The 12,531-nt window shown below is 36.3% G+C and overlaps 1 protein-coding gene across 1 annotated transcript; it reads right to left on the bottom strand.

Annotated features, from left to right (window-relative positions):
• Window positions 1-428: 428 nt before the first annotated feature.
• LOC106474704 (bone morphogenetic protein 2-like) lies at window positions 429-9,088 on the bottom strand. The gene is made up of 3 exons (XM_013935396.2): window positions 9,019-9,088; window positions 5,505-5,857; window positions 429-2,977 (listed from the first exon to the last, which is right to left on the bottom strand). Exons 2-3 carry the CDS (start codon window positions 5,845-5,847, stop codon window positions 2,133-2,135), a joined length of 1,188 nt encoding a protein of 395 aa, XP_013790850.2. The 5' UTR covers window positions 5,848-5,857; window positions 9,019-9,088; the 3' UTR covers window positions 429-2,132.
• Window positions 9,089-12,531: the final 3,443 nt, after the last annotated feature.

Raw genomic sequence — 12,531 nt, 5'->3', positions numbered from 1 at the left:
TTGTAAACAAAAGTTTTGTTTAAGCTCTATTTTACAATTGTAAAGTGTTATAAATCTTATATAATTACAGAATTTGTTTGGAAATATATAAATATTTGCCCTCTGTTTATGTTTCATGAAACTAAACTTTGTTACAGCAGATATGAGATTATGCGACTCCTGGTAATAAAATAGAAATCTTGATCAACCACATGTTAAGGTAAAGAACACGAGTCTAATATTTTATTTGACAGTGAGACATCAAATAACACAGATCTTATAAATCTCTAATTACCGTAACAAAATTTTATATACTATCGGAAAATTGTTTCTCACCACTTCTGAAAGCAAAAAATAATAATCTATCACTAAAATAGAATACGAATTTCATGTTTTATTACGATATGTGTTTCTTATTTTAAATTTCTACTTTATGTTTGAGTTTTTAATGTTGTAAAAGTATTTGCGTTTTAATAAATTAGTGCTTAATAATTTAGTGAGAAAACTTTGAACTATCTATCATGTTTATTAATCCTTGACAGACGAAGTAAACACAAATACACACTAAAATCCAGTAATGAGATACTCATTAAAGAACTGATATGATCCTTAACGCACTTATTCAAACGTTTAAAGTGGTAAATGTACAACAAATAAAAGTTCACCCTTCTACTATGTATGAACAGCGTGAATTACATAGTCAAAACTGAAGTGACTTAAGTGGTGTGAAGATTTCAAAAAATCGTTACATTCATATGTTGTTTTGTGGTTAGTATAAAATTATACTAGTTCTTTTGGAAAACAGTGTCTCTTCAGAAAGTACATATTTACAACTTAGCTTACAGTTCTGTGAAGTATGCCTCAAAAACACTGTTAAATATTGAATGAAGTTACTGTGGGTGTGATTTTTCTTCTGATGAAGGGTGTCAATTCATACTTTTGTTTTTTGTATAGCTTCTGCAGTAGTACTTCACAGCCATAAATGTGTAAAATCATACAATATTTTCAGAATGCGCAAAATCTCAAATGGAAAATATTTTGTATAATTACTGTATCGGAAAGTGATGAATTTTGATTTTATTGGTGGAATGCCCGAAAAGTTACAGAATATAATAAGCGGCTCCATTGTCAAGAAGGCTTAGAGAAGAAGCAAATATTAAACTGGACAAACAACAGATCCAAGTAACTTTCGGCTATAATAAACATGGGCAGGTTAAATTTAGAACTTTGTGGCTAAATTTGGAATGTACTTTTTACGCTTCATCATGGAAATGTTTATAAATTAGCCAAGTAACTGAAAAGTCACCACACTAGTGGGCTTTATTCTCACAGATAAGATTGTTTGATCTTGGTTACAGCATGAGTAGAAGGTAAATTATTTATTTAGTGAAAATCTCGTCCGTTTCAGTACACACGCGTACCAATAGAGGACGCTCATAAATAATCTGTTGTTTTGAAATTTTTTCTTTACACCTTTAACATATAATTCAAGTTTTAGAAATATTTTGTATAAAAAAGAATTGTTGAATCTTCAAATTAAAATTACTGTTGTGGCCAATGATAAAACTAAGACAAAACGTTGACACTCCGCTCACAATTAGGTGAAAATGATAATACAAAAAGAAAAATTATCATCCATTGATTATAAAAATTCTACAAGAGGTTTTAAGTTGTGAAAGATTCTTAGTTCTTAGCGCTAGGTTCAAAATACCCAACAAAACAAAAAAAAATCAATATTAAAATTTTAACGTCTTTAAGTACAAACAAAATAATTCAAAAGTATATTTACGGAAACAGACGGGGATCAGAGCGTAGAACCAATTTTATACATTTATATGTAGGATGAATAAAATGTGAACTCTTATTGTCAAAGAAACTAGCCATAACCACCGGTCAGCTCAACTGGACACTGCATTAGTCAACTAAACACGAATGGTACCCCCTCCTGCGAATATGGCACAACATGAACACTTGCGACAAGTAAATTACGCAGTAAAGACGATCTCAGACGCGAAAAAGCGTCAGAAGAGGTTGTTTAAGACGCAACCTACGAGAACAGACAGTCTCATTTGCGTATAATGGCGATCGACTAAGGCACAGGCTTGTATTGCAAAAACGAATGTAATATCCTAAGCTATTGTAATGTGCCAAAGTCAACGACACCCGCAACCCTGCACTACCATTTCCTGGTAGTTTTTCAGTACAACCTGATCGTATTCATTCTTATACAGGAGAGAGATGGATGACAGCTCCGTGGGCACACAGCATGCTGGTGGTACCATTTCTTTGTTAACAGAATTCACGAGGTTCTGGATAATTGCGTGATTCGTTGTATTCAAGTGGTCTGCCAAAGGATAGGGGCATCCCCCCTCACAATAGTAAGCGTCGTACCCGACAGGCGCCTGAATCCATGAGTCCCATCCTACATCAGCGAAGTCTACATACATAGGCTTTCGGTGGCAGTTAATTTTGTGGCCTTTCCTTCGGTGTTTACGGCTGCCACGTCGAACGCGTGCGGCTCGTGGGGCTTCCTCATCCTCCGAGTAGGTGACGAGAAATGGTTGTTCTTTCATCCACAGTTCACTATCCACGTTTTCGTACAGTGAGCGCTTTAAACGCACGTGTTCATAACTACTGTCACTACCATTCAAAGCTGTCACTTCCATATATAACCCGTAGTTTTTAGTAGAGTCTCCCCACCACCTCTCTACGGCAGGATGCACGTCGAATGTTTCCCACCCAAAATGTCGCACATCCAAAGTCCTTGTGTCAATCAACCTCAAAATGGCTTCTTTACGAGTGGTAGCGGGGCGAACAATGTCAAACACTCGAACCCTCTGCTTGTGGCGGTTCTTACATTGTTGTTGTGTTTTCGCATCAAGAGTACGTTTAAACACGTGAAGTTCTGCTTCTTTCACTTTCTCTGTAACTGGTATTGATATAATGTTGAACTTCAACTTGATAGAGTTCCGATCATACAGATGCTCGCTTCCGGTTTCTAAAAGAAAACATTTGTAATTAATTAAAATTCACACTTCGTCAAATACACCTCAAGATATCTACATAAAGAACTTAAAATCATTATTACCTGTTTGATTATTCTTTTCAAATACACGTACAAGAACTATTTAGCAAAAAATTCTTGGCTTTTTATGGTTAACAGAAAATATACCAGTAATTTAAAGAATTTTGTTAAACACATGTCAGGCCCGGCATGGCCAGGTGGTTAGGGCACTCGACTTGCAATCTGCGGGTCACGGGTTCAAACCCCCATCCCACCAAACATGCTCGCCCTTTCAGCCGCAGAGGCGTTATAATGTGACAGTCAATCCCACTATTCATTGGTAAAAGAGTACCCCAAGAGTTGGCGGTGGGTGGTGATGACTAGCTGGCTTCCATCTATTCTTACACTGCTAAATTAGGGACGGATAGCACAGATAGCCCTAGTGTAGCTTTGCGCGAAATTCAAAACAAACAAGCAAACAATAAACACATGTCTAAATAACCGGAAACAGCTGTTGTATGAGAATATATGTATTTTAAAGAAAACGGAATTCTACAGTTTCACCTGTTTGATAGCATAAAATGGTTTAGGCACTCAAATCATCGATTTATTCCTCATTAACTATCACCACTGGAATAGATGTGTCATCATGGATAGAACTGTCTTAGGAATTTCATGTTATAGTGTGTTATGATTACGAACTAGTGTTGTTTATATGCATTGAGCTTTTATAAAATTACAAATGACACTTTTTCTCAATTAAAACGCATCTATACAATAAGTATTCATGTCCGTGGAAAAAATATGGTATCTGGTAACCAAAGATGGATTTTACAGATAAAAACAAAAACAGTGTGTAATATCCGGTAACGTAGGATGGATTTTACAGATGAAAACAGTGTGTAATATCTGGTAACGTAGGATGGATTTTACAGATGAAAACTTTAATCTGATAATTCAGATGGATTTTATGATCACGTTTAAACGATCAACAGTGTATTAGATTATATTTTGTACTGTATAATCTTAAAGTTGATTTGTAAAGGAGCCAATTGTACGCTTTAAAGAATGTGACATTTCCTACGCCCATGGCCAGTTATGTATTATTTATGAAGATATTCTATCATTGATAGACAATCCCGAGAATAGATGGGAAAGAATATGCTAAGTGCCATGAATTGCATTTCAATGTATTTGTATTTTGACCATTTCTTGTGAGTTTCCGTTTAATCGTCCCTCGCTATATCAGAGAAGACCCTGAAATTTTATAGTTCAAAACATTTGCTGACAGCACGAGGAAACCATACCGTACTAGAAAATGACTTTCGAATTTGTAAATACTTCTTTTTCGACGCTTTCGTTAAATAACAAAAAAATATTAGTCCTCAAAATTTGCTCTTTTTTACCAAATGTTACAAACATAATTAATTACTTTTAATTGGTTTCAAGTTATTCAATACTTGTTCCTTGCGGACTTGTAAACTCTTTATAAGGAAGATAATGTCGAGGATAAGAAGGTTACTCAAGAAAGACCGGCTTGTTTTGTTGTTTTTCGTAATTTAATATCATAGGCTGTAACAAGGAAGGTTTAGAGTCCCGCCTTCTCGACGCGTGCGGGAATCGTCACGTAAATAAATGAAGGCAGGAAGCGAAATTTGTTCGACGTAGGGACAGGATTGGATTTCTTCAGTCATCCTGATGGGTTACATAAGAGTGTTTGATTTCAGCAAGCAACAAGTTATTCGATTATCTCCAAACTAGAGCACACCTACTCCAATTACCCAAGGGGAGCTTGCCTCACGAGAATCATGTTACACTGCTATAAATTACAATATATTAAACCTCCCTAATGGTATAAGTGAAGACCACACGTACCATATTTCTAGGTCAATAGACAGTTTCGAACAACTATACTTACTATACCAGATCGTCCAATACATAAAAAGTATTATTAATAAATAATCAAGTGTAATGTATTATTGGTTACTCTGTCTGTAGCTGTCATTTTTCTGCCCTTGGTTACAATGACGATAACTGACTTAACCTAATTTCAAAATAAAATATTTGAAAACCGCTGTTTTATTATATGTGATTGTGCATAAACAGAGAAGCATACATATGAAATTTACTCGATTAATTAACAGCAAAACAGCAACTGATATTATATGAGTATCATTAGTAAACAGCATATGACTACATACAAGTATTAGAACAATAAATAAATAAACTCTCACAATAATAGAGAGACATATTTTATAAAGGTGTAAAACGAACCCATTGTTCTTGAATCGACATTAATATAACATGTCTTAACACAAATCTACGTTTGTTGCAAATGTTCATTCCCAGAATAAAAGAATCTAATGCAGGAAGTCCTCGATTGACAATTTCAAGAATAGAAAGAAAAACAAACCCACCCGAACATACATAAGAAATTTAACTTTGAAATTGACACCAATTCAAATTTGAAATAAAAACTATGAGTTTACCTCCGAAACTTCAAAGTAACAATTTGATTTACCTTGATGGAAATAACTACGAACCGTCCTGTACAGATTGGGTCTTTCGGATTTCTTCAGTTTTCCTTTTTGATAAATGTCTTCATATGTTTCTGCTGCTTGTTTTCTGTAAAGATCTATCATGAAACTTGGAACTCTAATATTCGTTTTTGGTTTCGGTTTTGACTTAAATCCGAACATTTTGAGCAAACTGAACTCTAAGACCTCCATTGGACGCGACTTGTCCACTGCAGAAATGTCGGACTCGAGTGGCTTTCGACCAGCAACAGTGATCATCCCCTTTCGTAGCTCGGCCAGAACCAAGGAGAAGAGTAATAACTGCAACGCCCTGCAATGCCGGAGCATGGTCAGGGTCCTAGAGAAAAGAATAACACTCCTGGTCAGAATAACTAGCCTTATACCACAACTGGTTCATGCGATCATAATAGGTCGATCTCGGAATTCAGAGGAGCTATAAAGCCTCCTACACGTGTTCAAGTTTTCCTATTCAGAAATCAAAAATATTACTTTTGTAGCTGAGGCACTGAGACAAGAACATTACGCAGGAGGGGAGTCAAGAAATACAGACTTCCAGCCTGTGTTATTGTGGTCTACAGAGGGGCAGTAAATAGGATGGCATTTTAATGAATAGATTATAAAGTTGCTTCCTCACCATCAAATTTTACCAACCTGCTAAAAGCTGTGCATAGTGTTTTGTTCGAAGGAGAGATTGCTAACACGTGACACAATAGGCCTCCAAAATCACCTGCAGAACTGGGCACTGCAGCCTTTGTCTGCACCTGCCTTTTGGTCATGCAGGTGAGAAACGGCATGCACGCACCAGCAGATACAATTACATCCCGTCTTCTCGTTCTTGAGAGGAGGCCGATGGTGTCTTTAAAGGCAAGCCATGCCACAGTAATTACTAGGGGATCGTATACCAGCAGACAATTTTTAACTTTTAAAAGGTTTCATGAACAACACTATAAAATAGTTAAAATCAAAAGCAGGCAATCGAAGAAAAAAATAAAGGAAGAGAACGTGGAAAGAATTACAGCTCTTCTCGTATTAATATATTGTGGAAAGCACTAACTAATAGTAAAAAATAAAATCCATACAGAACTTCTTAAAGAATGAATTTTTGGAATGCGTAATTATAAACATATAACTATAAAATGAGTATTTCTCGAGAAATGTTTCTAAAAAATAAACAAGTGGTTTTAAACACTAAAGTTCCAGTTCAAATTGTTTCAAAATTTTCGCTCAAAGGTACACAACGAGCTACCTGTGTATAGCAATACTTAACTGTTAAATGATGCGCTAGAGGGTAGGCAGCTAATCAAAATATCAAAAGCACTATTCATCAATACTTGTCTGACGGAATAGTAGGATTTGACCATCACTCTTATGGCGTATTCATGACTCCAACGTGCAAAGCGCGCTTTTTTGGCAATGGGCTGCAAAAGTGAAACCTTCGGATTCATAGCACGGGCACGCTAATCTTTACGCAACGCCTGGCTTGTTCTTGTTCTGAAAAGTACGGCTTAACAACTTGTAACAATGGAAAGATGCATTTAAATCTTTAATATTTATAAAATAATTCACGACTTTTTGCTGATTTGATAAACCAGAATCATAAATCTGAAACATGAGTAATTACTGACCATTCTTTAGACACTACTCTCACGCCAGGTCATTAAGAAGGATATTAACTCTGTATTCAAAGTTACATTAGCGTAAGGCTAAAGACCATTTAAACAGACCCGATAATATCACACTAAGTCAGCTATATTTCAAGATGGCTTTTTTAACCGTCGAAAATACTTGTTTCTGTTAGTATCTGATGTGTCTTATACCTGATATTTCTGACTAACAATGAATCTCCTAACATATCACCCAACGCACTGATTTTACATTGACAACATTTTGTATATGATAATTTTTGCAATTTCCGTTTGTATGCTATAAATCAAACACCCGCTGTGTCCATAGCAAGTATCTATCTAACCACAATATTTAGCGTTATAAGCCCTCAAGCTAAGTGCTGAGCACCAGGAGGCTTTTGTGTTATTCAAAATCTGAATTTGATATGAAAATACTGTGAATTTAACACTATATAATTCAATATTTAATAACTTTTGAAACAAAGTGTTTCAAATAGCATGACTTCCAACGTTTTGTTTTCTGCTAACTCACATATATTTATTACATTGAGATATTTGATTTAATTATCATTATTATTTTGTAACCACGTCTATCACAACACCATGAAGGGCCGAAATTTTCCGTAAAATTACAATATCATTTTAAATTTGTTTCATTTGCTCAGTAAAATTACAGTTATCTACTTCGCTTCAGACATATTTTACATCGACCAAGTCCTTAAAATTTCCGTTGTAGTGTAAATTCTTCAGAATAAACAAAATAGGGCGATAACTTATTATATCCACTTAGATATTACCTGAAACACACAACGACAAATAATGCTTTGGTATTAAAGCAATAATGAATCACAAATGTCCCCAATACTTATATCAGGTCTGTATTTGATATATAATTACAACTTCAAAAATAAAAATAAAAGAGAAAATCACAAGAAAGCCAAGTTATCTTGAAATATTTTTGAATAATTTCTGAAACAATAATAATAACCTTCAGTCTAAGGCTAGTTTAAGCTTTTTTGGAATCTAACTATTAAACGTAAAAAAAAACCAAAAAAAAACGAATGCTTCAGAAGTTCAGAAGACCAAGTTGGAATCCAAATAACCTGAAAAACACTGTATATATATATATATATTACGCACGTATTTAAGTATGCCCTTCCATCACTATACGCAAGATACAATATGTTCTCATTCGTCACCACTTTTCAAGACTGCTGTCACCTACGTATAATTGTAGTTTATCATTACTGGCCAGTCCTGTGTATACATACTTGTGACGCTTAAATTCAAAACAGTTTGGCGTTTTGCCAAATACGATGATTCTATCTTTGCTTATGCTTATATACGGTAATTCATCTTGCCATAGGTTTAAACACGCCATGGGGGCCCAGTCTCAATTCAAACATAATCTCTTTGCCTTGATACTTCAATACAATTTTCTTTTACTGGTTTAAAGTTGTTATACAGATCATTAATATTATGAAACTAAAAGTTTCTAAACATACACAAAAAGTCTTAACATCTTTTTACATTATTTTTACAGTTATAGCCAATAAGCCTGTCTCCTAGTCACATAATACATTTTCTTCGACTTGACATTAAAATACAAATTATATCTACAGAAGTTTACTATTATGAATATCCAATGAATTATCACTCCTTTTAATTTATGACGACCAACGAATAAATAATATCTTTTCACGAACATCAGTCAAATCATCAGACTTATGCGGTTAGCTTTAAAAAAATAGCTCAGTTAATTTTTTTGTACTACTTACAATGATAAAAATTACTTCAAAAATATGTATATGCATGGAGTGATGCTTTAAATAAAACAACAATCACGGTTTTCTACAGATGTAATTATATTTACCCCCGCAACACCCACAGAAAGTAGATGAATGCCTTGGAACACAATTCATTATGGCCATTGTTCTTGTGTATCCGTTGAGTCTTACTGGTAGAGATTTCTTCCTTTGTTTAGAATTGAATTTGTGTGTGCGACGTGCCCAAATACACGTAAGTAGTGAGTACGGGCAGATACTGTCGAAATGGTTAAGTATTTACATTTCGGGAACTTCCCTCGCAAACTTATAGGAGCATGCCTTCTCTGACAGTTACTGTAACAAGAAGCAAGTTAAAATAGAACTAATTCATCCGTTATTGTAAAATAAAAACGCTGAAAATAATGAAACCTTTATATAAATCAGACAAAAACGCAGTGCTTTTAATTTCACAGTAATGTTACTAAATAAAACATCTGTTCCTTTAAAAATTATGCCCAGCATGGGAAATTGGGCAATGTGTAGATTCTGTTATAGAAGTCGAGCTAACGTACGATTTTGTAATTCATGTGAGAATTAATTACAGGATTAAACTAGAGTTCATGAAGAGGTGTTGTCATTTGTCAAGATGTTAACTACATTCACAAGTTATGTTATATGTACTGTCAAAACTAGAAAAGGGCTCCACGCTGTCTAGGACTTTAGTTAACACAATCAATACTGTATCACGCCACCTCTTTCTAGAAATATCCTGTTCCTTCATGAATGCCCTAGCATTTACTAGATATGTGTTAGTCTTATATATATAAGACGGTCACAACGTGACGGAACAGTGTGTGTGTAATTTAACTGAGTATTGTTGAAGTCGAGCACGTCAGACGTTCCTTGAAAATTCTAGCGTTTGTTATAGCACGACTGTTGAAATTAAGTGTATCGCAAAGTTATATTCAGAAAGAATAAACCAGTTTTATTTAAGAAACGACTTGTGTCGCTAAAGTTTCGTCGGAACGAATTTACGGAAAATTAACTAACGAACGGAGACATGACAAATTGGTGTCAGAGAGTGGGACGGAAAAAAATTGAAACGAGAAGCGGCAAATCAAACTACAGCTTAGCAGATTTGATGGCAGCAATACAAGAACAGCAAAATAAACAAGAAGAATGAGAAAAGAAACAAGAAGAGAGATTACAGCAGTTGTTGGAGGGAAAAGAAAAAAAACAAGAAGAGAAATTACAGCAGTTGTTGGAGGAAAAAGAAAATAAACAAGAAGAACGAGAAAAGAAACAGGAAGAGAGACAACAGCAGTTGTAAGAAAACATGCAACAGTGGCAGCTTGAACAACAAAATAAACAAGAAGAGAAATTACAGTAGTTGTTGGAGGAAAAGAAAAGAAACAAGAAAAGAGACAACAGCAGTTGCAAGAAAACCTGCAACAGTGGCAGCTCGAACAGCAAAATAAACAAGAAGAAAGATTACAGCAGTTGTTGGAGAAAAAAGAAAATAATCAAGAAGAACGAAAAAAGAAACAAGAAGAGAGATTACAGCAGTTGTTGGAGGAAAAATAAAAGAAACAAGAAGAACGAGAAAATAAACAAGAAGAGAGAGACTACAGCAGTGGCAACTGGAACAAAAAAGGAAACAAGAAGTACAAATGGAAAAGAGAATTAAATACATTAAAAGATGATTTATTGTCTTTCACACAAGGAGGATACATTAACCATCGACTTAATCAGACCCAGACAACGGCAAGCCCCTTCCAGACCCCGCAGCTAAACCCTAATGCAGACATTTTCAGTCCTGTTAGAGGTCACATCTCAGATATGAATCTCAGCAATAGGGGTGATCCAGTACGAAGGAAGCCACATGAATTCGATGGGAAGGTACCATGGGAAGCATATAGAGCACAATTGGAGCTCCTGGCAGAAATGAATGGATGGACAGAGGAATAGAAAGCAGTGTACCTGGCAACGAGCTTGAAGGGACAATCACTGGAAATACTTGGACAGTTGTCAACAGATGACAGGCACAACAATAGAGCATTGGTAGCTGCTCTAGAACTCAGGTATGGAACTCAAAATCAGTCTGAAGTCTACAGGGGTAGGTTTAGGACTAGAGTCCGTGCTAAAGGGGAGAGCCTGCAAGAGCTGGCATCAGGATTCAAAGCCAGCTCTCAGAGAAGTTTGTTGGTACTGTAACAAACCTGGGCACAAGAGAGCTCAATGCCGGCAACTTCAACACAGGGAAGATGCCATGGCAGGAAAGGCTGCTATCCAGAAAGGTTGTTGGAACTGTAGAGAGCAAGTACATATGAGAAGCCAGTGTAAGAAGAATACTACCAATAAGTCAGCTTCGGGAAACCAGTAGTGGTTGGTGCTGAGGGACGCCCACCAACCCCCATTGTGAAAGTCCCAACAGCTAAGTGTAAAATGTCAAGCACACATAGTGTCTACGTGACAGAAAAGCTGGATGGCTATAAGTGCAACTTTGTCAGAGATTCTGCATCTCAGCAAACCCTTGTGAGTATCAAGGTGCTAGATTACAAAGGAGTTACAGAAGCTCTGTGGTGTGACAGGACATTATGCAAGGCTGTGAGGACCAGTGTGGGTAACTATTGAGCTCATTGGTACATGGCAGACACAAAGTATACTTGGCTGACATTGAAGACCCATGCATATTAGAGTTGGACTGCTTACTACGTAGGAAGAGTGTCGTTAATTTTGATAAAATGACGTTTGGGAACAACAAAGGTCAAATTCCGGTAAGTGTTGCTGCTTCTGTTGATTTGTATGTCACAGCACTTACGTCAACTACAATACCACCTATGTCAGATAATATAATTTGGGGTAAAATAAAAGAACATCCCCAAGGAAATCCGATGCTTGTGGAAGCAGTGGAAGACCCATCCAGGCCAGCGGATGTGAAGATTGGAAGGTCACTTGTGGCAGGTCATCCAATAGTACCTATAACAGTGGCTAATTTCTCTAAATGTGAACAGACACTTAAGAAAGGGGCATTGTTGGGTGTGTGCCAGGAGGTAGAGCAGTCAATGTTAAGGCAAGAAACACAACCATAAAGAAAGGACATCCTCTCCCAGAACATTTAACTGACCTCTATAAGAAAAGCATAGTTCATTTGTCATCATCACAGGCTCTTCAGGTTAGGGAACATTTGGCGAATTATGCAGACGTCTTTTCAAATGGAGGTCATGACCTCGGCTGCACAGACCTCGTGGAGCACAGAATAAACATAGGCAATCACCATCCAATAAAGATCCCTCCAAGGAGAATAGCTCTGGCAAAGCGACGAGAGATGGAGAAAGACATGTATGGCTTGTTGCCCTAAGTGGAGCCAGGTGGTTTTCAACTCTGGACTTCAAGTCGAGTTTCCATGAAGTACAAATGGCTAAAGCAGATAAACCTAAAACTGCATTTAGTTATGACCAAGATCTGTGACAATACTGTGTGATGGCATTCGGGCTTAGCATTTGAGAGGCTGATGGAAAGAGTACTGGAAGGTTTACAATGGAGGATAGCTGTACCTGGATGATGTCATAGTGTTTGCAACAACGTTTGATGAGGAAATGTCCTTGCTAGAGGAAGTA

Source organism: Limulus polyphemus, unplaced genomic scaffold, assembly GCF_000517525.1.
Source record: "Limulus polyphemus unplaced genomic scaffold, Limulus_polyphemus-2.1.2 Scaffold7563, whole genome shotgun sequence".
Taxonomy (NCBI): Eukaryota; Metazoa; Arthropoda; class Merostomata; order Xiphosura; family Limulidae; genus Limulus; species Limulus polyphemus.
Note: the sequence above shows the minus strand (reverse complement) of the source record. Positions and strands in the feature narration are given on the sequence as shown.

Excerpts from the sequence above, each read along its gene's own strand:
- LOC106474704 (XM_013935396.2), bottom strand. The coding sequence starts at position 5,847 with ATGCTCCGGCATTGCAGGGCGTTGCAGTTATTACTCTTCTCCTTGGTT. Across the intron at positions 2,978-5,504 it reads TCGTAGTTATTTCCATCAAG|AAACCGGAAGCGAGCATCTG; the intron begins GTAAATCAAATT and ends GTTTTCTTTTAG.